This window comes from Cnephaeus nilssonii, assembly GCF_951640355.1.
Source record: "Cnephaeus nilssonii genome assembly, chromosome: 10".
Taxonomy (NCBI): domain Eukaryota; kingdom Metazoa; phylum Chordata; class Mammalia; order Chiroptera; family Vespertilionidae; genus Cnephaeus; species Cnephaeus nilssonii.
Genome location: NC_137081.1, coordinates 2,787,480 through 2,811,850, shown reverse-complemented (window position 1 = coordinate 2,811,850; position 24,371 = coordinate 2,787,480). Strand labels below are relative to the sequence as shown.

At 46.3% G+C, this 24,371-nt stretch overlaps 2 protein-coding genes across 3 annotated transcripts in view; one reads left to right on the top strand and one right to left on the bottom strand.

Moving 5' to 3' along the window:
- The first annotated feature begins 406 nt into the window (after positions 1 to 406).
- On the top strand, positions 407 to 11,056 carry MSTN (myostatin). Its single transcript, XM_079782595.1, has 3 exons — positions 407 to 1,501; positions 3,233 to 3,606; positions 5,482 to 11,056. Exons 1-3 carry the CDS (start codon positions 1,129 to 1,131, stop codon positions 5,860 to 5,862), a joined length of 1,128 nt encoding a protein of 375 aa, XP_079638721.1. The 5' UTR covers positions 407 to 1,128; the 3' UTR covers positions 5,863 to 11,056.
- A 70-nt stretch (positions 11,057 to 11,126) lies between these two features.
- Positions 11,127 to 24,371, bottom strand: part of PMS1 (PMS1 homolog 1, mismatch repair system component) — a 124,227-nt gene continuing 110,982 nt past the window's right edge. Inside the window, exon 18 of one of the 2 annotated variants that reach the window (XM_079782736.1) lies at positions 11,127 to 11,250. The gene's annotated coding sequence lies outside the window, so the exon portion shown is untranslated. The remainder of the gene's footprint in view (positions 11,251 to 24,371) is intronic. The other variant, XM_079782740.1, reaches the window with a different exon arrangement.

Genomic DNA, 24,371 nt, shown 5'->3' with positions numbered 1-24,371 from the left:
GGTCTAAATGAGAAACGGCAAAGGGGTGCAAACCCATCCCAGTATTGGGGGGGACGGGCGCCCTTTGATGGTGGGGCGCTTCCCTTGTGTGCTCACAATATTCTGATATAGTTTCTGGGGGACAGAGACCACATGTCTTGCTTTTACCACTGGCATCTGAGGCGGATGTAGTAGGTGCTACACTGCTGGTCAGAAAGCCCACTCTTTTCTTATTCTAAGTTCAGGAATTTTCTACTGGCTCACAATATGCTCTTGGTAATAAACTGTGAAGCAGTACATCTTCTGAGAGATATTCGCCTGCAATTTTAGAATAGGAAATAAAAATAGTAAATAATAAAAAAGAGCACCATTTTTATATGAGTAAAAGACACTAAATTATTTAAAAATAATTCCATGTGCACTGTAACATTATGATAAGTATGATTTTCAACATGTGCTAAAAATGTAGTCAGGAAGAAAAGTTTCTCAAATTAGAGCTGAACACCTTTTACTAGGATGACAACCTTGACTTTTCATTCAGGTCTTCCTAATTTAAATGTACATTTTCCTAATTCACAGGACTAAAGATAATGTAATGCAACAAATACTTTTTTTTACTTCAGATGCTTGCTTACATAGCATAAAATAATTTTTAATTCTTGAGGAAGTAACATTTCAACTTGTAAAATAGGAAGTGTAAACTGAGACTTACTTGTTTCAATTATAACTTCCGAGTCCCACATGTAAAGATGAACAAGACTGAAGTGCAGTTCATGTTATTGTTTACATACTTTCATTTCTCCACCGTCACCTCTCTCTCGCCCGATCTGCAGATTTATTCCTTTCACGAAGCACTCAGATGCACCAGCTCGCCCTGGCCTGTAACAGAACACTGCCTGGTGGCTTGTGACAGACAGGGTTTAACCTCTGACAGCGAGATTCATTGTGGAGCAGGAGCCAATCACAGGCCCCGACGACACTGGTCTCATCCAAGTCGGAATATAAAAAGCCACTTGGAAGACAGTGTGCCAGATTCCCCGGCGTGGCCACGGGTGTCTCCGACTGTCCAGGCACTACACGCTGCTTGGCGTTACTCAAAAGCGAAGGAGGGAGCGGGGAGCAGGAAAAGACCGCACGGATTCCTAAATCATGCAGAAACTGCAGGTCTACGTGTCCATTTACCTGTTCATGCTGATCGTCGCCGGCCCCGTGGACCTGAACGAGGGCGGCGAGCCGACGGGCGATGTGGAGAGAGAGCGGCCCTGCAACGCCTGCGCCTGGAGGCAGAACACCAAGTCGTCCCGGATCGAGGCCATCAAGATCCAGATCCTCAGCAAGCTCCGCCTGGAAGCGGCGCCCAACATCAGCAAGGAGGCCATCCGGCAGCTCCTGCCCCGGGCCCCGCCGCTGCGGGAGCTGATCGACCAGGACGACGTGCAGCGGGACGGCGGCAGCGAGGGCTCCCTGGAGGAGGACGACTACCACGCCACCACGGAGACGGTCATCGCCATGCCCACGGCGCGTGAGTAGCCGCCCGGCACCGGCCCTGCCGGCTGTCCTCCCAGTGTGTGTGGGAAACGGGTCTGTGCTCCGGCTCTTTAACGAGCCGGGTTTAGGAGGTAGGAGGGACCACAGCTTTGCTTTGTTTTCTCGGGATTTCATGAGAGCGACACCAAGGAGACTCCCATCTGAGTGCTCGCCAGGCACTCCCCGTGTGCAGTGGATGTGGCCGCGGTGACGGGCCGGGCTGTCGGTCACTGGCGCCGAGGCAGCTAGGAGAGGTGCGCAGGCCATGTTACAGCTCGCAGGAAATCCACGATTGCATTCGGTTGCTTGAAACATGCATGTCTAGGGATGAGGCTTTTCACTGAGAACAGGGACCGGGGAACTCTGAGTCAGAGCCCAGCTGAGCATTTGCCGGCCACCTGGAATGACTCCTGGAATTCAAAACCATTCCTCACAGGGTGTCTGTGTTCTTGGCAAATTAAACTACTTAATTTTAAAAGCGATCACACTGGAGAGTATGAGGAAATACTTTTTAAACGCGATGTATTAGAAAGTGCGATGACACAGCGAGCCCAGCATCATGATTATCCTGAGCTAATGACCGGGACATGCCTAAGAAACAAGCACTCCAGCCGCGTAGGTTCGGGCCCACAAAGCCCCCCGTACACCTGGACCACGGTGCGGGCTGCGGCGTCGGCCTGCGTAGTCCAGGAGGCCCACCTCCCCAGGACTTCTAGAATGTTACCCCGCTCCTCCGGGAGGGAGGACGATCCGTGGCAGCTACCTTGCTCCAAAAGAGAAAGCATTTCATACAACCGCTGCTGCAGTCGGGTCCAAACCACATCCAAGGAAGGGAGCCAGGCTCCTCAGCAGAGAGGCACGGCCGGAAAGACCGGGGCCGTGGCCGGGGGGCTTGCCTTACGCAGTGCCTTCCGCCCTTTACACCGGGCTCAGCACGGGTTCAAAATACTGTTCTGACCCGGTCACCAGGTGCCGACGCAACCGAGGCCTCTCCTTGCAGGCTAGTCACCAGCGGGCCCGGAGCAGCTCTGCCTCGTTTCTAAACCGCCTCGGGCACACCAGGAGGAGGGCGTCTCAGGGCTCTGCCTCCACCGACAGCCTGGCACCACAGACGTGCTTTCTAGCTTTGGAAACGGCCCCAAGTTAGCCTTTACCTTTGGTGCTAATCACCTGCCTGGTTTCGACCCTTTAAAACCCTATTCCAGAGCCCAATCGTGGCAGAGGCACTGTTTTCTGCTCACTCCCCAGCTCGGCTGTGGCTGTGGCGTGTCTTGTCCCCAGGTAGTTCAGGCCGGGGGGAGGGCTCCTCCGCCAGACTGACTGGTACAGCTGCTCAGTGAGTGTAACTGCTCAGATTCCCAAAGAATTCTAAGTGGATGTTCCTCCACGGTGTCTCTTGTTCTCTCCAATCATCATCATTTTAAAATCGCATCCGCTGCTCGTTCCTTCACAGGGTTTCCCCGAGTCCACAGTTCTCTGGGAAGGGAGCAGATTCCTCATAAACAGCTGAAAAAACATCTAAAAAATTCTGAAGAACTGGAGTCATTCTTTTCTTGGATATTTTTCTGAGTTATGAATGAAATTCTCCAGTTTTTCATCTTAAAAGACTAAATATACATTCATTAATCCAATAGAAAAAAAAATACTCACCAGTGAACATGAAAGGTTTTGTTCATTTTTTTAATGAGAAATAATTTCAGTAACTCTTTTCCGATTCCTTTTTTAGCTGATCCTCTGACGCCAGTGGAAGGAAAGCCCAAATGCTGCTTCTTTAAGTTCAGCTCTAAAATCCAATTCAATAAAGTGGTCAAGGCCCAGCTGTGGATCTACCTGAGACCCGTCAAGACGCCCACGACCGTGTTTGTGCAAATCCTGAGGCTCGTCAAGCCCATGAAAGACGGGACGAGGTACACGGGAATCCGATCCCTGAAACTCGACATGAGCCCGGGCGCTGGCATTTGGCAGAGCATCGATGTGAAGACAGTGTTGCAAAACTGGCTCAAACAGCCCGAATCCAACTTGGGCATTGAAATCAAAGCTTTAGATGAGAATGGTCGTGATCTTGCTGTGACCTTCCCGGGACCCGGAGAGGATGGGCTGGTAAGTGATGGTGGGAAGCAACGTTCTCACAGCCTCGTGAGGTTTTCATCAGAATGGGAACAGGTCAGAGTGAAAAAGAGCCACCGAGTCCTCTGCTCAGCAGCCAAACACGGTACCTTAGCCCTGTACCCAATAAAAGTGGGTGTCTGGTTTCACACCCGATGAAACACCCTCCTGATACTTTTGCTTTGCATCAGGATTTTTAAAAAAGGTATTCCATAGCCCTTAGCTTCTTAGGTAGTTAGTTCTTCTGCACTGGGGCTGGATATGTTCTACATGGTTATATGAATACAAGCATGAAATCTTCATAGTGGATTTGAGTACATATCCAAGAAATTTAAACTCCCTCTCCCCCTGCCCCAGAGTGCAATGTGTTGATTTTTTTTTTTGCCTTAATAAAGCATAAAAAAGAAGCTTTGTAAGTTATAATTAAAACAAAATGCTTTTATTTATAGCAATGAACTAAGTACAATATGTTTAGTCTTATACACTATATTAAAGGTCCCTCATAAGTATGTTCGTTATTTTGTAGGCTGTTGGTGCAAATGTATATGTAGATTACTTTGTGACTCATGCTAATAAAATTTAATGCTCAGGCTAGTTACCCTGAGCTGCCTAGTTTATTTCTGAGCTGCCTTACCATTCAATAGTAAATATTCAAGAGTTTACTTAGGGTATGCCAACTAATTTCATATCAGGCCAAGCAGATGATGATGTCCTATATATTATAAAAATTAATAAAAACAAATTTAAAACCTAGTATAAATTTAGAACTACTCACTTTTCTGTTTACTCATGCTTGTGCTTACAAAAAATGGATTAATGTGACCATATTTTCATTTCCATCTATTGATATAATTTACAACAAAAGATTATACTTGCAAGCAATAAATGTTGCTTTTTTAGTTTTCTTACTAAGTGGTATTAAGTCATCTCTACCTTAATGAAAACATATTCTTAAAGAAATGATACAGTTTTCCAAATGACCTATTTTTCTTTAAATATGCTACATAAAATGTTATTGACTCTCAAAATGATGTCACTGTTTTTATAATCTTAAATAACAATGACTGGTAGGTCTCTTTTGATTTTGGTGTAGGATAAGAACCATTATTCATTATTTGAGAAAGTGTTCTTTTTATAAGTAGCATTTTAATGATCAGAGTTGGTGATGTGATAGATTTTAGTTATTACTAAACAGGTGGTTAATATGACATATTCCTTAGAGTTTTTCATGTAGAAAGAAAAAGTCTCAAATGCATGAAAAGATTGGTGCAGGGGAAGGGTTAGAAAATGATTGTTTAAATATCTGATTAGAAACATCTTTCAGTGAAAGAATAAAGGAAACATTATCGGACCTTTTTCTGCATCTGCCCCTCTTCTCTTAGAGCTTCTCTTTCCAACCCACTGATACCACCTCCTTCACCACCCTCCCTTCCCTTTCCCATTACAATCCCCGCAGTGCTGGGGGCTGCCTACTTGATTCTGCTTTCACACCCACGTTTCCGCGGGTGGGAATGGGAGAGTGAGTGTGCCTACCTCCCCAGGAGTCCGCCGACAGAGCCCACATATTTGACCAACAAGAGAGAAGAGAGGGAGAGACCTACCCTCTTCCCTCTCCCCGCTCTCCCTTTCTCCTCATAAATAGTCTATACGTATTTTCAGAGCACCCACTAAATGCACCGGGAAATCTGCATTGCTGCTGTATGAGGAAAGAATCAATCCTAGTGCGAATTACATGCCCTAATTCTGTGCCTTTTACAAATAAACGTGTGTAAGCAGAAGGATTAGTGTCTCTTCAATAACGACCTCTCGAGACAGGCCAGTGTTTCAGGACCTGTGGGTGGTACTGACTGCTCTTTCCTTTTTACCCAGAACCCCTTTCTGGAAGTCAAGGTAACAGACACACCAAAAAGATCCAGACGAGATTTTGGCCTCGACTGTGACGAGCACTCGACGGAGTCGCGATGCTGCCGTTACCCTCTGACTGTGGATTTCGAAGCTTTCGGATGGGACTGGATTATCGCCCCCAAACGCTATAAGGCCAATTACTGCTCTGGAGAGTGTGAATTCGTATTCTTACAAAAATACCCTCACACTCATCTTGTACACCAAGCAAACCCCAGGGGCTCAGCAGGCCCCTGCTGCACTCCCACAAAGATGTCTCCCATTAATATGCTGTATTTTAATGGCAAAGAACAAATAATATATGGGAAGATTCCAGCCATGGTAGTAGATCGCTGTGGGTGCTCATGAAATTGATATTTGGCTCGTAACTCTCTAAAACATGGAAGGCCTTCCCCTCAGCAATTTTGAAACTGTGAATTATGTGCCACCGGCTCCAAGCCTACAGTATGCTACCGTCACAGAAGCACACACGACAGGACATGAACTAAAAGCGAGAACATATGCAATGATTGGCATTTAACCATCACGATAAATCGCACACTAGAAAGCTCTATGATTCCCGGAGTTTTGAACTAGGAGGTCAGATTAGGCTTAGGTTCACATATACAGCATGACACATGTAGGCAGCCGCGAGCAGCTCTCCTTGCGTTCTGGCGGATGAAAGGAGTGGTGTGAAGTTCATTCTCTAGAGTTGCATTTAGTATCTACACAAACCCTGTAGGTAGTATTGGTGAAACGCAGCGCTGTTATGTTCTGTCATTTAAACCATCCTTACACACTTGAATTTACATTGTCTGATAGAATACTTGGTAAGAAGAAATTCCACAAAAATAGGGATGGACACATTATGCAAGCTCCCATTCCTGTGTTCATTGGTTCAGTACATAACAATCCATGCCAATGGTGCTAATACAAGACTGAGCGGCCGATGCTATCAGGTTATCAGGTAAAAACATTCAGCAGGATGAAGAGTTATTCCTTTCTTCAGGCACACTTTCCTAGACCTTCACATGGGGAACGCATTTCCTTTAGTACAAGAAGAGTCGTTTCTGTAGTATACTTGGAGAAACTGATTTATCTTAAAAGGTAGCCAAAAAGTATTCATTTCTATCAAAATTTCCAAATTACAAAAATTTAAAAATTACAGCCTGCCTTTGCAACACTGCAGTTTTTATGATAAAGTAATAAAAATGACAGATTCTATCAATATTGTATAAAAGACTTTGAAACAACTGCATTTATATAATGTGTATACAATATTTTTTTTGTAAATAAGTGTCTCCTTTTTTATTTACTTTGGTATATTTTTACAGTAAGGATATTTCAAATTAAGTATGAAGGCACAAAGACATGTCTCATCTGACAGAAAAGCAACTGCTTATACTTCAGAGAAATTAGCAAATAAAATAGTGGTCTTAAAACTCCAGACGCTAATGGTTAGATGGTTATATTACAATCATTTTCTATTTTTTTACATTATAAACATTCACTTATGGATTGATGATGGCTGTATAATGTGAATGTGAAATTTCCATGTTTACTGTCATTGTACTCAAATCTCAACGTTCCATTATTTTAATACTTATAAATATTACTGAGCATACCAAAATGACTTCATCCTATCATCTGAAATACAGAGTAATAAGCTGATGATCTTAACAAGAACTGTTAATTTTATTTTGTAATTCAATAATGAATATATTTCTGCATATATTCACTTCTGTTTTGTAAATTAGCATTTTGTTAATCAAATTCATTGTACTTATGATTAAGTGAAATTATTTCTTACATGTAATGTGTAGCAACAATATAAATTATATTAAAGTGTTTTCACCTTTTCTGAAAGACACACCAGTTTTATGTTATGAAGATTAATTCTAGACCTCTGGTTTTCACTTTATCGTCAGAGTCAAACGGCTCAGCACGCAAGTCTGCTTTGGGACTCTGAGGTCTGCTCGTCCGGTTCTCACGAGTGAACTTTCTGTCCATTCGGTCCCAGTCAAGCTGCTTGACACATAAAAGCAGCTCGCTTTATCTGCTTCCTTTCTCTTTATCGTGACCCGAAAACTATTTATATGTTTTCATAGGTTCACTTTCCAAACGATGGCAGTTGGCAGTGCCCGTGGTCCTAGGGTTACAGCCTGCCGCGGCCACGGGACACGGCGGCTGCCTCGCTGCCTCGCACTCGGTGACACCGGCACATTCCTCTGGGCCGGGCGGCACCAATTCCCACGTTGGTTGAAAACAGCGATAAAGTGCCTATTCGCCCCCGAGGGCAGCGTGCGCCCGTCTCTCCGACCGAACTCCCTCCGGCGCCCTCCGCCGCTCAGGGACGCGGCTGTGAGGCAGTCGCAGGGGGTTAACATGCCATCGAGTGTCATGGCTCCTGAGTGCTACTTTACCATTCACATGGATGTAATTTTTAACCATCAGTGATTTTACAGCCATCGCCACTCCTTTTGCTACTGTGAACACTGACGTAGGTCACACCGGGGAGGCTGGCGCGAGAGGGCTGCCCTGTGGGGGTGAGGCCACTTGCAGGTGCACACACTGGACCTACCTCTTCCAGGACCTGAATATTCATGACCCAAAAGTCTAGGCCAGCGGTCGGCAAACTCATTAGTCAGCAGAGCCAAATGTCAACAGTACAATGATTGAAATTTCTTCTGAGAGCCAAATTTTTTAAACTTAAACTTCTTCTAACGCCACTTCTTCAAAATACACTCGCCCAGGCCGTGGTGTTTTGTGGAAGAGCCACACTCAAGGGGCCAAAGAGCCGCATGTGGCTCGCAAGCCGCAGTTTGCCGACCACGGGTCTAGGTCATAGGCCCATGAGTGTACCGTAGGCTGGAATACAAGCAGCTGGAGACCTTGACCTCCGTGGCGGGGAGTGTGAGGACGGAGCACCCTCGTTTCCTAGGAGCCACCCCCCAATCGTTAGAGTCCCCTCACCTGGGCCCAGGGTCCCATCACCACTGTCCCGTGGTGGCCCTCTCGTGAAGCTACAGGACCGGGAGAGGAGGCGACGGGACACGCTCAGTGACGGGCCTGCGCACTTCTGTTTGCGAGGTCCTTCTGCCTGGCTGTCCGCGGCGCGGCGTTTGCATTTCAGCACCCTGAGGACACACACGTGTCCCCCATAATTCTAATCCCTGAGATTTTGAGAAGACATCATGTAAAGCTCAATGCACTGTATCAGGTTTAATATTCTGAATTTTTTTGTAATACTTCCCACAAACTTATATGAGTTAAAAATAATAAAAATAAAGAAAAAATCTTTCCAAACTCTATAGTTCTTTTTGTATTCAAGCTGGATTTTCCAGTTCTGTATAGAAATTTATTTCATTAAAATAAAGAAGGCAATAATTTGACATTGGCAGTAACTAAATTAAAACTCACTTAAAACTCCCCCCTCCTAAAAATCCAATTTATTTCACTTTAAGCCATGATTCACAAACATCAGAATGTCAATGACCCTTTTGAAATCTGTTGAAGACTAGGGACACTCTCACCAGAAAAAATAAAACACAAATTTGAACATAATATCAGGGAATTTAGGTCCTTCCTACAGCTCATTCATCAAGCCTAGTTTAGAAACCCTTAGGAGGGATACTGAATTTTCCTTCTTAAGATAAAAATTATTATTTATGAACTAATAGTGTATTTGTAAAGATGTGCTTTCCAATTAATTAGTTTTGTCATTAAACAATGTGAGTGTTGGAAAAGGAAAAGGAATATCAAATCACTGGATGTCTTTTTTTATAATATACTAGAGGCCAGGTACACGGATTTATGCACTGGTGGGTTCCCTCGGCCTGGCCTGTGAGGATCGGGCTGAAACCGGCTCTCCAACATCCCCTGAAGGGTCCTGGATTGTGAGAGGGTGGTTCTCAGGTGACGCACCCTGGAATCAGGCTCCCTCCTCTCTGGTTCCAGGTACGTCACCTGAGAACCACAGTTGCCAAGTCACCACAGCTCAGTAGCTCCTGCATTGAGCATCTGCCCCCTGGTGGTCATTGCGCGTCATAGCTACTGGACGGTCAGCTGGTCAGCTAGTTGGATGGTTGCTTAGGCTTTTATATATATAGATTTTTGTTGACTTGAGAGAGGAAGGGAGAGAGAGAGAGAAATAACAATGATCAGAGAGAATCATTGATCGGCTGCCTCCTGCATGCTCCCCACTGGGGATTGAGCCCACAACCAGGGCATGTGCCCTGACCTGGAATCAAACCGTGACCTCCTGGTTCATAGGTTGATGCTCAACCACTGAGCCACGCCAGCCAGGAAAGTCACTGGATGTCTTAACTTATTTACTAAAATATTCTATGCTTCTTAAGGATCATATAATCACCAACTGGCAACTTTGTGATAGATTAAACTGGACAAATGAGTTCAAATTATACACTCATGCTCTTTTTATGTCAAAAACAAAATCAAGAAACAATCCAGGTTTCTGATGTCTGGGTGTCAGAATTCGTAGGGTATGAAATGATAATATTTATTCAGTACCAGATTTGTGCCAGGAACTTTTCTAACATGCTCAGTGTGGGATACATTAGTGTCCCCAACTCACAGACGAGAACTCGGAGGAATCGAGACAATAGGAGGTATGTCAGTGGCGGGGCCTGGATTTGAACTAAGAGCAATAATGATTCATTGTGCTGGTTACAACAGCTCTTCAAGCCCTAACAGAAGAGTGAAACTCTGCTTTTTCGTGTCTGTGTTTTGTAAGATAGCCTTATCTGGATTCAGCACTGGTTTTTGCAAAAGGTTGTGTGGCTGCATTTTAGTGAAGGAGGAAGAGGGGTGTGAATGAGAAGATGGATAAAGAGCAAGTGATGAGCATAGCAGATATATACATACACAGGCACGGAAATGAGTTGGTGTTGGATGTGAGAGCTGGAAGGCCTTAGAGTCATCTAATTCACATGTGACAGGACGGAAGCCTAGAGAGGACCGTCCAAGCGCATGCCGTGATTGGCTCAGGGAACAAGACGCTGGAGCAGAAGGGATGCCGGTCCACATGGAGGGAACGAGCCCCAAGGCAGAGGGCAGAAGAGCTAAAACCAAAGCGCTCTGAGCCGTGAACTATTAGCTGGGAAGAGGCAATGCTGGACACTGAGTCAATGCCCACAGGAGTGTAACAATTTACACCTGTCCCCACAGATCTCCTAGCAGCCTGGGCATCTTTCTAGACACACCGACTCTAGAGGGAAATCTACGGGAGTGTATGATTAAACCACTGCTTCATTGGGAAGAGGGATAAAAATTGAAATAATAATTAGATAGTTTTCAAAGTGCTTTCACATTAATGATGTAATTTTACCTCTATAATGCTGAAAGTTAAGTATTATTACTGTACCCATGTCATAGAGGAATTGAGGCTAAAAGAAATTAATCAACTTGCCCAAGGAAACATAGCATTGAATATCTGTATATTAACTATACAAGAAGTAGAAATCTATCAATTATACTTCAATTAAAAAACAGAAATATAAATCAGTGTTACACTTGTTTGATCATTCCAACAGTACTTATTAAAAATGTAGCATGATTTTAAAAAATCCATTAAAAATAACAAATGATAACTTAAAAAAATAAAACAAATACTACCCCAAAATATAATTAATAAATTAAAACATATACTACAATGTGCTATGAAGTCATGACTTGCCTGGCATGTGACATGTGGTGTTGAAATTTCATTTCCATGGTCATTCAGTTCCAGCTTTCACACTGCAAAACACATCAAACATTACTAATTTTGGTCATCCTGAGTAAGATGTCAAGCAATGCAGAATGGCGCTAAATTTAGTTCATTCACGCCCGGGTGGGATTTTGTGGAGGAAGTCTTTGGAAAATGAACGCATTTTCAGTAGATAGCATGTACTAGCAAGACGATCTTTGTTGCCATTTAAAACGCAAGATAGAGGGACTATTTACATGTACTTTGACATATCAAACACTCAATGAATATCATATCCTGTCAAAACTACAGGATGCCCAAGAACATAAGATTTTACACATGAGGCTGCTCATCTTATCTGACAGACATAAATGTCTGTGTAAAAGCAGTGGGCATCTCTCTAAAAATCCTATCTAATAAAAGAGTAATATGCAAATTAACCATCACTCTGTGACAAAATGGCGGCACCCAGTCCTCTTAGCCCTGCCGGAGTCCCCCAGTCTGCCCAGTGGCGGCAATCTGGGGTGTCCAGCTGGGAGGCACCCGCCCCCCCACGCAGCGATCCCTGCCCAGTGGCGGCAGCCCGGGGTGTCCGGCTGGGAGGCGTCAGCGCCCAGCGTGATCCTCGGCCAGCGGCGGCAGCCTGGGCTGGGGTCTCAGCCTGGCTGGGGCGCGCACCCCCCACGGCGCCATCCCCGGCCAGGCTGGGGCGGCAGCCCGGGCTGGCATTTCAGGCTGGCCGGAGTGCAATCCCCTTCCAGCTGTGGCAGCCCGGGGTCTCAACCACTGAGTCACACCAGCCAGGCAGATATGGAGGAATCTTAAATGTTTCTTTTTAAAAAATATATATTTTATTGATTTTTTACAGAGAGGAAGGGAAAGGGATAGAGAACTAGAAACATCTATGGGAGAGAAACATCGATCAGCTGCCTCCTGCACACTCCGCACTGGGTGTGTGCTCCCAACCAAGGTACATGCCCTTGACCAGAATTGAACCTGGGACCCTTGAGTCTGATGGCCGATGCTCCATCCACCTAGTCAAACCAGTTAGGGCTGTCCAATATGCTAAAGAAAAACCCCTATCTAATAAAGAGGGAATATGCAGGGGAGGGCATTTGGGGGTGACCGGGTTGTCAGGGGAGGGCAGTTGGGGACGATCGGACTGGCAGGGGAGCAGTTAGGCGTCGATCAGGCTGGCAGGGGAGTGGTTAGGGGGTGATCAGGCTGGCAGGCAGAAGCGGTTAGGGGCAATCAGGCAGGCAGGCGAGCAGTTGGGAGCCAGCAGTCCTAGATTGTGAAAGAGATGTCCAACTGCCTGTTTAGGCCCAATCCCACAGGCAGTCGGACATCCCCTGAGGGGTCCCAGATTGGAGAGGGTGCAAGTTGGGCTGAGGGACACTCCCCCAGTGCATGAATTTCATGCACCAGGCCTCTAGTCCATTATAAAGGTTGAGTATTTCACTTCAGCTATGGGTTAACATGCAAATTGTTCCTGACATAGAAGTACATACTCTGGTAACAAAACAAAGACATGTGACCTTAGTGTTAATTTATTCCAGTATTGGATTACTGCAAGGAAGAAAAAAATGTCGTAGTATACTGCTATTATTCCTGCTCCATAATAAAGGTGATGTTTTTATTAAACACACACATATATTGACTTTCTTTATAAACTGACTTTCATAAAATTCTTTTACTTTAGAATTAGCTTGCAGAGATCTACAACATATGCTCTGATTCGGATCCCAAGGAAATCTATTGGAAAGTCCTCCTGAGAGGGGCCGACGGCGAAATTTGATTCAATTAAATCTGAAAGGTTCCTTTAACCCCTGAATGTAGAAGCATTAACCTGCTGACTTACCTCTCTGCTTTTCTAACCATTCAAGCTCACTCTATTAGGAAAATGGTTTCTCTGTGAGGCTTCTCTCTCGTTCCCCGATGTCTCATGAAGGGCACTATTCAGAACAAAATGTGATTATGCGGTTTTGGCCATGGCTCCTCCACAGGCCTTTCCCACATCCGCTCCCACGGACACGAGCTCCGACTGGGAAGCCAGCATCTCTTGGCTCTCTGCCCACGGCCCTCGGAGCTCTGGCATTAGCCCCCAACCAGGCAAAACGCAACCTGTCAATGCAGGCGCACTTGCCCCCTCATGACATCGGATCCTTGTGAGGCTGGGGAGGATTCTGAAAGTGAGAATCGAGCATAACACACCCATTAGCTGAGTGCACTGCGGTGAGTGTGGGAGAGCAGCCCAGCTGCTGAATGGAAACAATCGGGCGGCCACTGAGGCGGCGGCTTGGCCTCCAGCTCCAAGAATGCCTTCCTGAAAAGCTGCTCCTTCTCAGAGGCCCGGACACGTGACCGATGCGCCACGCCTGCGTGGAGGGTCTGCAGGAGCCCAGGGCCCTGGGAGCCCACACCAGCCAGGTGCCAGGACAGAAATCACAGCGGCAAGGAGCAGGGGAGGTGGCCCTTCCACTTGCAGATGCACCTGCAGCCAGAACAACTGTCCCAAGGTCTAGACCAGGACCGGTGGCTCACAGTGAACTTGGGATCCTTAGAGCTGGGACCAGACAGACTTCAAGAGCATTGCTGGTCCCCATCTATCACAGGGCAGGACCCATCCCTGCGACCAAAACAAGCTGCACAGGCGGGGGTCTCCTGGGAGAAGCACCTGCCCCTGCGGTGCCTGCAGAGTGCTCCTTTGCTGACGGAGGTGAGCAGACTGTGAGCAGTGAGCCCACCTTGCCTGGCCAGGTGTTTGACCGATTCCTGGTTCTGGCCATAGAGAGCAGGGCCAATTCAGGCAGGGTCTGTGCCAGAGGCTGGGATATGGTTGCGTATTTGCTGAGACAACATACACTGTATTGATCCAATATCTCTGTTGATCAGGTTTATTGTTACCTGATAGTGTGTTGGGCCCTTGCATATCCAATTCAGTTTGGCAAGGAATAAACCACCCGTAGGATCTTGGACAAGAAGCACAAGCACTTACTTATTAGAAACACACATTATATAGATACTAGAGGCCCGGTGCACGAAATTTGTACACGGTAGGGTCCCTAGGCTTGGCCGGCAATCAGGCCGATTGAGGCCTTCCGGCTGCTGGCCAGGGCCTTTCTTCGTTCCCCTGGTGGTCAGCGCACATCATAGCGAGTGACTGAACTGGTCTCCCGGTCGAACTCCCGAGGGGACACTTTGCATATTAGTCTTTTATATATATAGACTATCGGCCTGGTGAACAAACTTTGAACACTAGGGGGGAGGGGGTTCCTTAGCCTGGCCTGTGCCCTCTTGCAGTCCAGGACCCCTTGCTCCTTACTGCCCGCTGCTCCTTACCGCTCAGCTTGCTGCTCCTTAGTGCTGTTGTGGAGGTGGGAGAGGCTCCTGCCACCGCCGCTGCACAAGCCAGCCATGAGCCCCGGCTTCTGGCTGAGCGGCGCTCCCCCTGTGGGAGTGCACTGACCACCAGGAGGCAGCTCCTGTGTTGAGCGTCTGCCCCTGGTGGTCAGTGCACGGCATAGCGACTGGTCATTCTGCCATTTGGTCAATTTGCATATTAGGCTTTTATTATATAGGATTATCTCCATTTTAAAATGAGGAAGTTGAGGTTCAGAGATGCTCATGACTAGTAAGTGACTAAGATGGGTGCTACATGATGGGAGAAACAAATACAAATGTAGTGGCATGATTTTCCAGTCATTAGCTCAGATGTGAAAAAATACAACTTCTTTTCCCCTTTTTATCTCCTTTTATCATCACCCAAGGATATGTTTCGAGAGAGGAAGAGAGAGAGAGAGAGTGCACACGAGGAACATCAATGTGAGAGAAACATCGATCAGTTGCCTCCCATAAGGGCCTCAACTGGGGATTATGCAGGTATGTCCCCTGACCAGGAATAAAACCCATAACCTTTTGGTGCATGGGAGATGCAACAACCACGTGAGCCATGCCACCAGGGTGAAAAATATAACAATTTTTGCAAAACTGGCATCTGCGTTTACCTGAGCTCGTCATCTGTATCAGTATTTCTCCTTTAGAGATGACACCACGGCGTGGGTGGAACTGCTCTAATGATGCTTGCTGCCCCGGACTCCCCCAGAACAATGCAGAGTGTCCCCGCCTCTCAAGTCTTTAAACTGAAAGGAGGATTATACAGTCTCTACCTCCTTAAGTCCAGCTCAGCCTACAAGGTAGGGCACCAAAAACCACCAATTCTGAAGCTTTTCTCTTCCATCAAATTCACTCCCAAAATTAGCTCAGAAGGTCTTTATGTGAGAAGATACAAGAACAGGTTCTGACTGACTGAATCGGTTTATGAATTCTTTGTATTTCACTAGAGGCCCGGTGCATGAATTCATGCATGGGTGGGGTCTGGCCAGCCCACCCCAATTAAGGCCGTTCGGGGCCTGGCTGGCCGGAGGAGGGCCCGTGGGAGGTTGGCCGGCCAGCCCCGCCCCCGATCAGGCCAGTTGGCCGGCTGTAGTGTGCGTCATAGTGACCGGTCGTTCAGGTTGTTCAGGTCATTCTAGTTGTTCCGGTCGCTTGGCTTTTATATATATAGATATACCTGGACCCTAGACTCTTTAACTTCAAAGCTAAGTAGTTGCTATTTATCTTTATCTGATTCTGATCTAATAGGCACTGTTGGAAAATTATGTAATCGTTTAGTAAATCACAGTGTTACTTCTCACTAATAATAAGTTAAAGTACATGTCATTCTGTTACCTGCAATTGTGTTACATTTTTATATTAATACCTAGTGTTATTAGTAAGGGGGCAGAAAGGAATAGTCTAGTCATTGCCTGCAGAAGGGCTCCGACGAGTTAGCTGCCTTCCAACATTTAACAAGATCCTTAAAATTTCTATGAAATGATTTTACTTTTAAAATTTTATCCAAAGAAAACATTTGTATAAAGTCATGTTGTTTATTAATTTTTAAAATGGCAAATAACATAGAGTCGAACCACAGGGAATGGTTACATTGACTATGATAGATTTAGTAGTAGCATGTTCAAATGTAAAGATATGTGTGTGTATTGATATATACATAATTTATGTGTGCACACACTTGCTCTACACATGTTTATTCATTTGGGGTACTTTCCAGCTGTAAATAACAGGAACCCCAGTTCATACATGGCGTAAGCAGTGGGAAATGTACTCTCTCCCGCAGGGCAGATGGACGGCAGCTCCAGGGAGAGTGCCATCAGCTAAACACGCTCAGTGGAGACAGACTCCTCCTGCCTCCCACCCTGTCACCGCACTGAAAGGAGGATTGGCGTGGTTCTCGGGCCGTCTGCCTTTATGATGCTAAGATGCTGCCGTAGTTTACATGGTAGGGTCTATGTGAACTGAAGGGAGCCACACTGTGCGTGTGTGTGTGTGTGTGTGTGTGTGTGTGTGTGTAACCCCCTTTTCAGAATCAAAGGATATGACTATCTACTAGTGTATTTTCATAGATATCATCAATTTGTACTTTGTAGAGGTTGTACCAATTTATATTTCCCTTAACAATACTAGTATATGAATTACCTATTTTTGCACACCCTCATCATTCTTATTTATAGCCTGATAAGTGAAAAGTGGTATTTTATCATAAATTTTACTGCATTTCTCTTATTTTGAAAGAGGTTATTAATCTTTTCATGTTTAAGGATCGTCTGTACTTCCATTTCTATTACCTCTTTGCTTTTATCCTTTGCTCATTTTTTTCTATAAGGTTGTTGGGGGCAGCCAATCAATGGTTCTCTCTCTCTGTCTTTCTTCCTCCCTTTCCCTCAGGAGAGGATTAACCAAAAAAAAAGGGGGGGGGCATTACATAATGATAGAAGGAGCACTCCAACAAGAGGCTATTACTCTGGTAAGCATTTATGCACCGAACATGGGAGCACTTAAATATGTAAAGCAAATCTTTATGGGCATGAATAGAGAGACTGACAGTAATGGGATTTTAATACCCCATTGACATCAGTGGACAGATCTTCCAGACAGAAAATCAACAAGAAAGGGTAGTCTTAAATGACATACTGGATCAGATGGACTTAACTGATATTTTCAGAGCATTTCACCCCAAAGCAGCAGAATATACATTCTTTTCAAGCACATAGGGAGCATTTTCTAGGTCAGACCACATGTTAAGACACAAAACAAGTCTCAATAAGTTGAAGAAGATTAGAATCATATCAAGTATCTTCTCTGACTATTATGGTATGAAACTAGGAATCAACCACAAGAAAAAACTAAAAACACACAAAGACATGGGGGTTAAATAACATGCTACTAAACAATGAAAAGTGTTGACATGATATCAAGGAATAAATAAAAAGATAACTTGAAACAAATGAAACCGAGAACAAAACAACCCAAAATCTATAGGACAGAGTGAGAGCAGTCCTAAGAGGGACGTTCATAGCGTTACAGGCTTCCCTCAGGAAAGACAACCAACTAAGCCCAAAGTGAGTAGAAGGAAGGAAATAATAAAATCAGAGCAGAAATACACAAAATAAAGTCTAAGAAAACAATACAAAAGGTCAATGGGACCAAGAGCTGGTTCTCTGAAAAGATAAACAGGACTGACAAACCTTTAACCACACTCATGAAGAAAGAAAGGGGACAGCTTGGTAAAGGGGTGGCTGGCTTGGAAAGGACAGGAACCTCCTAACGGAAGGCAAGAGCGTAGCCATGGCAGCAGCGCCAGCACGATGCCCCTAAAGCCAGGTGGCAGCAGTCTCTCAGCGGCTGCCCGTCCAGGACACGCGGTTACCAGGGAGCCCAACTGAGTCAGAGCAGGAACATGGAGAGGAAAGGATGCCGCCGAGACCAAGCCAGACAAGCCACCTCAACCGAGCCCGTGCGGGAGGACAGAAAGCCTCGCCGTGAGCTCCAGATTCCAGATGCGTCCAGAAAAGCAGGGTGGTGGGAGGGGGAGAACCTTTCTGAAGTGAGAAATGCTGAACAAGAGCAATAGCCCACCCTAAATGATTCCTGATGAGTCCAATTTATTTTTATTTTTCTTAAATTTTGGTAAAATAACAAAATAGACCATCTTAACCATTTTACGTGTACATTTCAGTAATGCTAACATTTCCCCATTGCTGTGCAACAAGTCTTTAGAACGTGTCCATCCTGTAACACGGAAACTCGGTGCCCGGTGAACAACTCTCCATCACACTCTCCTCGGCCACCAGCACCACCTGCAGCCCCGGGCCAACGGCACCTCACTTTCTGTTTCTTCGAGTTTGATTACTTCATAGACCTCCTATAAGTGAAATTATTTAGTATCTGTTTGTCTTTAAAAAAAAAACCCTACATTTTAAACTGGAAAACAGGTAACTGATTGGCAAGCTGGAGCATTTTCCATCATTGAGCAGGGAAGGTTTAAACCAAGATGAGGTCAGTTAAAGACAGAGAAGTGAGTTGCATCTCTTCAATCCCAGCTTGTGACTATGACAACTCAGTCCCACTCGTGTGGACTGCACCAGGGATTCCAAGGAAGAGAGAGTTGCCGACCTGGAGCTTGACTCTCGGCTGAAGAGCTACCTGGGTCTCAACCGAGCCAACCGAGTGCGCTGTGGTTTCCCCGGGCCTCTCAGAGCGTCCTCGGCTCCAAGGTTACCAGCTGCAGGCGCTCCTTCTCCGCTGGAGGCCAGGTTCTGGTTGCGCCTCACCCACTAAATTTAGGACCCAAGTTGTCTCTGCCTTTCCCCTCCGCAGTCTCAGGACTTTGGAAGTCCAGAGTTCAAGCAAAGGGACCTCCCCTTTCAAGCTGGCGAGCATTTCTTTCACAAGTTTCTGGCCCTGGCCTCGGGCTCAGAGCTCCGGTCTAAGCGTCCTAGACGGGTCCTGAATGACTACAGCATTTGGGCGAATGGGTATTACTGTGGGACCGCGTCCAGCTACCAGTATGGGGAGCTACAGCAAAGAATCAGGCCAACTCTTGGGAAGCTGAAGGAAATCAGTCCGACGACTCTATGCGTAGACTTTAAGGGCATCTCATCTTTCAGAATTCAGTCATTTCAGTCACTGGAACTTTCTCCCAGTTCAAGGGATCATCAACAGCATCATTACCAAGCAGATATGTGGCCTTCTCTGAAAGCAAATGAGACCTCAGACCTTGGCGGACAATTTGTCTGTTGTGTTGTGTTATAGATTTCAGACAGTTATCATACATGTTTTCTTTTAGAACTTGCCAAAACTTGTTTCCTAGCCTAGGATAATTCCTGTCATCCATGTAACAGATCTGATCACGCCTGCACCTTGCTGGAGCAGGCGGTGTCCTTGGTCTTCTGGAAGCTGCCCAGCAGTTTTAACATAATCTGTTCTTCTTCAAAGGCACATGAGACAGAGACCTAGGTTAGGCCTCATTGTCTGTGGCACGCCATTAATGGTAGTTGACAATGAAATGCTGATAATAAGAATATATCTGAACCTATTCTAGACCATACCAAAGCAAGAACTAAAATAAAGTGCTTTTAATCTTCTAATATACTAGAAAATGTCATGGTCTTAAATCCAGGATCTTTCAAAACTCTGATGTCTAAAAAAATTTTTAAAAATACTGTCCAGAATCTGGAACTCTTGACATAATCAAATTATTTCACCAGATCAAAGGATAAAATACGGGGATGCCATTGTTTATATTTCTGTCTAAAATAATTAATAGCAATGATACTTCTTTAATTTAAAAAAACCTATTTAATAAAAGCCTATTTTAACTTTGTATGTAAGGCATATGTACTCAGGAGCAGTTTCATTTAATCAGAAAAATGAGTCTCCTGGAATCTGAAATCTTATCAGATGCTGGCTCGTTTAAGCCCTGACTTTCCTAAACCCGAACATGCTGCAGAGATCAAGTCAGCTGCACGGCGATCGGGGAGCACATAGTTGGCAGGCTGCGCCGAGTCTGTCTAAGAGACGCGCCAGGATCTTGCCAGGAGCAAGTAACAAGATGTCTTGATAGTTGCCTCAGTGAGTCTCGTTGCTTTGAGTAATAAAAATAGCCAAGAACTTTAGATCAACGATTTATTAGTAACAGAAACGCAAAACTCAAAAATTTGGAGCTTTCTCAGTTAAAAAATTTGCATTGAGATGCACTGAATTTTTCACTGAAATGGTACGTACACTTTGAAAAACAGTTCGGCCATTTCATATAAAAGTACACATACTCATCATATGACCTAGCAATTCCACACCTAGATATTTGCCCAAGAGAATGTCCATTTAAAAAAGCCTGTATGTGAACGTCCAGTCCCAAGCAGGAAGCAACCTAAATGTCCATCACCTTTGATGGGTAAACACATTGTCACATCCATGACACACAGAACTGACCACACAGCTACTGGTAGGAGCAACGACATGGTGATTTTCCAAGGACTGGTGGTAAACGGGAGGCGCCAGGCACAAAGGCCCGTCTGCTTGCATCCACTGTCTGACCTCCAGACCAAGGTGAGCCTCAGTCGGTGCCAGGAGTGGGGGTGGCAAAGGGACCGACCGCACAGCAGCGGGAGGACGATTTGTGGGGTAACGGCGATGTTCTGCATCTTAAACACACATACAACTGCGTATGCTCATCCCAACCCTTCAACTTCACACTTAAAGAGGGCACATTGTATTTCATATAAACCACGTGCCAACAAACCTCCCTGTAAGAAAACAATCCGGGGCAATGGGTGGGCGAGTAGATACAAGGAGAGTGACCAAGGGTTGGCACGGTTAAAGCTGGTGATGGCGCACTGGGGACCCGCTAGACTTCTCCCTACTTCTCAATCTCTTTAAGCTCTTCCATAATTAGCAGTTAATTTTTTTACTTTAGAAACTGCTAGGCTTGTGCCATGAATACCCGCCTTCCCCCAGCCATTTTGCCCCACTTGTCTCTGGGACAAAGCATAAAACTTATGGAACTTCCACACAATTGATCAAAGAAAAAAGTCCACTGGCCAATATATGTACACAAATGAACAGTTATGAAAACTGCTTTAAAAGCCATAGCCAATAAGATTATGGCCAGGATTTTTAAAAATTAAGTTCAGTGGCAAAAACACTTAAATGTATCTCTGAGATATTTCTGTCAGTCTTTAGAGTTTATCTCACTGTGAGACAAAACATTTACTTTTAACACAACAAAATGAAAATAATAAAGCTCTAATTATTCATTAAAGTGTTCCCTCAATAAACATGTCTAAGTGTAGTAAACATATCCAAGTGTCTACTACATGTTAAACACAACATCGTCTCTCTTTCGAGAAACCCACAAATTAAATACGACCGCGTTGCTCCGTGTGTGGAAAGGAAGACACTGCTGTCCCCAGTGGAAATGGATATGGCTGGGGAGGACCAGAAGGAATCTATAGGCACTTTACACCTAGAAAGATGAGTCAGCAGTTCCTGGGCCAGGAGCGGGTTGTGGATGGGCGGGGAGGGAGGAGGGGGGAGAAGGGGAGCAGATGCCACGGAACTAGGAGGGCATGAGCAAAGCAATGAAGGCAGGAGACCAAGCATACTGGGGACTGCCTGCAATCATTGTGCAAAACAGCAAAACGGAATGCTGCGTTTCTCATCGATGCCCGAGCTGCTCCTGTCAGTCCATGGACCATGCAGCTCACAAGTGCATGTTGCTAAGGAGTTCGTGAGTTTATTCCACAAGAGGAGAAACTGGTTTTGTCCCCTGGTCACAAGGTATGTCTACAGCTCTGGTCAGCCTGTCTGCAAAGGGTCGTGGTTAACCATGAGGCAAAGCTCTGGAAATACAGTTCCACTTCCTGCTTCTATTGGAAAATCAGTTTATACTTCATGTTATCATCATGTTTGCCTATGAACAGATGCATTTAAGAGCCACTCTTTCCAGCCTTCCTTGGGGTTCTGGAAGGAGCTGTAGAGGAGAGAATAATTTACCAGTTAAATTTAGGAGACTACATAATCAAGGATGACCTAAGTCAGTGGTCGGCAAACCGCGGCTCACGAGCCACATGTGGCTCGTTGGCCCCTTGAGAGTTTTAACGTCACTTCTTCAAAATAGACTCGCCCAGGCCGAAAACCGACTTCTGCGCATGGGCCACGAAGTTTCAATCTCACTGTACGTGCGCACCCGCACGTGGTATTTTGTGAAAGAGCCACACTCAAGGGGTCAAAGATCCGCATGTGGCTCGCGAGTCGCGGTTTGCCGACCACTGACCTAAGTGATCACCTAAACAGCACAAATTATTATATTACTTTTTATATTTTTTTATTGATTTCAGAGAGGAAGGGAGAGGGAGAGAGGAAACATCAATGATGAGAGAGAATCATTGATGGGCTGCCTCCTGCACGCCCCCTGCTGGGAATCGAGCTCACACCCTGGGCATGTGCCCTTGACTGGGAATCGAACCGTGACCTCCTGGTGCATAGGTAGACACTCAACCACTGAGCCACGCTGGCTGGGCAAATTATTGTATTACGAAGTCTGTTTCTTTGCTCACCTGGTTAAAATCTTGTTGCTGGCATGGTTGAGGCTAAGTTCATGATAGAGACCCACGTACCCCAAAGCAGTTGCTCTCCTCACTATACGGTACTAGTAAGGACCCACCTTTCCTCTTTCCCCTTCGTCATCCAGTCCTAACCGGGGAGGGTTGCATCTTTCACCTCCGACTCTCTAATATATAAGCAACACTTTTTCAATGGCAAATATTAACTCCACTGAAAACCACGTCAGTAGTGTTTACTTCGCTATGAGTGGCTGTGATGTCAAGTCTTAAACATTTAAGAGCACACTGCCGGGCTTCAGCAGGGTCCGTCCCCGTGCTCGGTGGGCCAGCGCCTCTGGGTCTCCGCGGGGCCGTGCAGCGGAGTGGATCCACGTTGGAAACATGTCCTTTGAAAGCCATCGCCCGGCAGCTGGAGTCAACCAGACGTCCTGAAACTAGCAAGTCTGTGAAGATGGCTGCCCCAGCGGAGAGGGAGCTGCGGCCCGAGCAGGGCCTGGGGGTGGGAGGCTGGAGCCGGGGTGCCCGCGGCCCTGTCTGTCCTCACACACAGGCTGAGCACAGGCCCAGGCGGGCTGTGCCCCCGCAGCAGGGCAGGGCGGTGGCGGGGACTGCGGGGAGAGTCAGGGTGTGGACTAACGGGACTCCTTCCTTCCGGGACCGGCAGTCACTGCCCTGAGCGCTAAGTTCTGGGCGTGGACTTGAGGAAGGCCCAGCGTCTGGAACCGCTCCAGGCCTCCCCTCCCCCCGGAGAGGAGCAGCCCGCCCTGCCCTGCTGAGTGTCCACGGGACCCCAGGGCCCACCTGCTGCCGAAACAGCGAGCGCAGCTGGCCCCGAGCGCTGCTTTCTCGGGAGGAACTGCCACGGGAGCAAAGCGCGGGGCGGCGGCCACGGACCACACGAGCGAGACGCTCTGGGCGGCTGACGTCCACTCTGACCTTCACCGCACCCGCCGCTTCCTCACGGAGGCGCCCCTTGAAAGCGTCCCTGGCGCTGCCGCTCTGAGTGAACAAAAATCAAGTCTCATCGCAGCCCGGCCCGCCTGGCTCAGGGGTTGAGAGCCGACCTATGACCGGGAGGTCACGGTTCAATTCCCGGTCAAGGGCACATGCCCAGGGTTGCTGGCTCGAGCCCCAAGTGTGGGGTGTGCAGGAGGCAGCCGATCGATGTTTCTCTCCCTCTCCCTCTCCCTTCCTCTCTGAAATCAATAAAAGTATATTTAGAAACAAAAAACGTTTTGTCCTCAGACGGGAACTAAAGGAGGAAAATTCAGCCAGCTGATTTTGTATTTCACTGCTGTCCTGGTCAGAGAAATGATTGATCCATTGTTCAAATTACTAGAGACAGCAAGATATTTGTAAATTATCTTACAACAAACAACTTTCAATAAGAACAAATAAGTAAAAAGAAGCATAGTGGCGCTCCTGGATTCACTTCCAAGCAGAGAACACATTAGAGGGGTGGGTCTGCTACTTATCCCTGTGGGTGACAGCAGCAGCAGCTTAATGCTTCCCACTACTGGAGGGCTTTGCACGAGGCGGATGAGACATTACCGGGGGTAGGCGCGGGAAGAGAACTCATCTCTCTTTAAAAATAAAGGAATCTACCGGGAAGAAACATAGACGGTGGCTGTTAGGAGTGCGTCAGCGCCCCGGAGCAGGCCCCAGCACTGTCTCCCGCGAGCACCCTGGAGCCTGTTTAAAAACGC

Coding starts and splice junctions, on each gene's coding strand:
- MSTN (XM_079782595.1), top strand. CDS start 1,129: ATGCAGAAACTGCAGGTCTACGTGTCCATTTACCTGTTCATGCTGATC. Junction 1,502..3,232: donor CATCGCCATGCCCACGGCGC/GTGAGTAGCCGC, acceptor TTCCTTTTTTAG/CTGATCCTCTGACGCCAGTG. Junction 3,607..5,481: donor GACCCGGAGAGGATGGGCTG/GTAAGTGATGGT, acceptor CTTTTTACCCAG/AACCCCTTTCTGGAAGTCAA.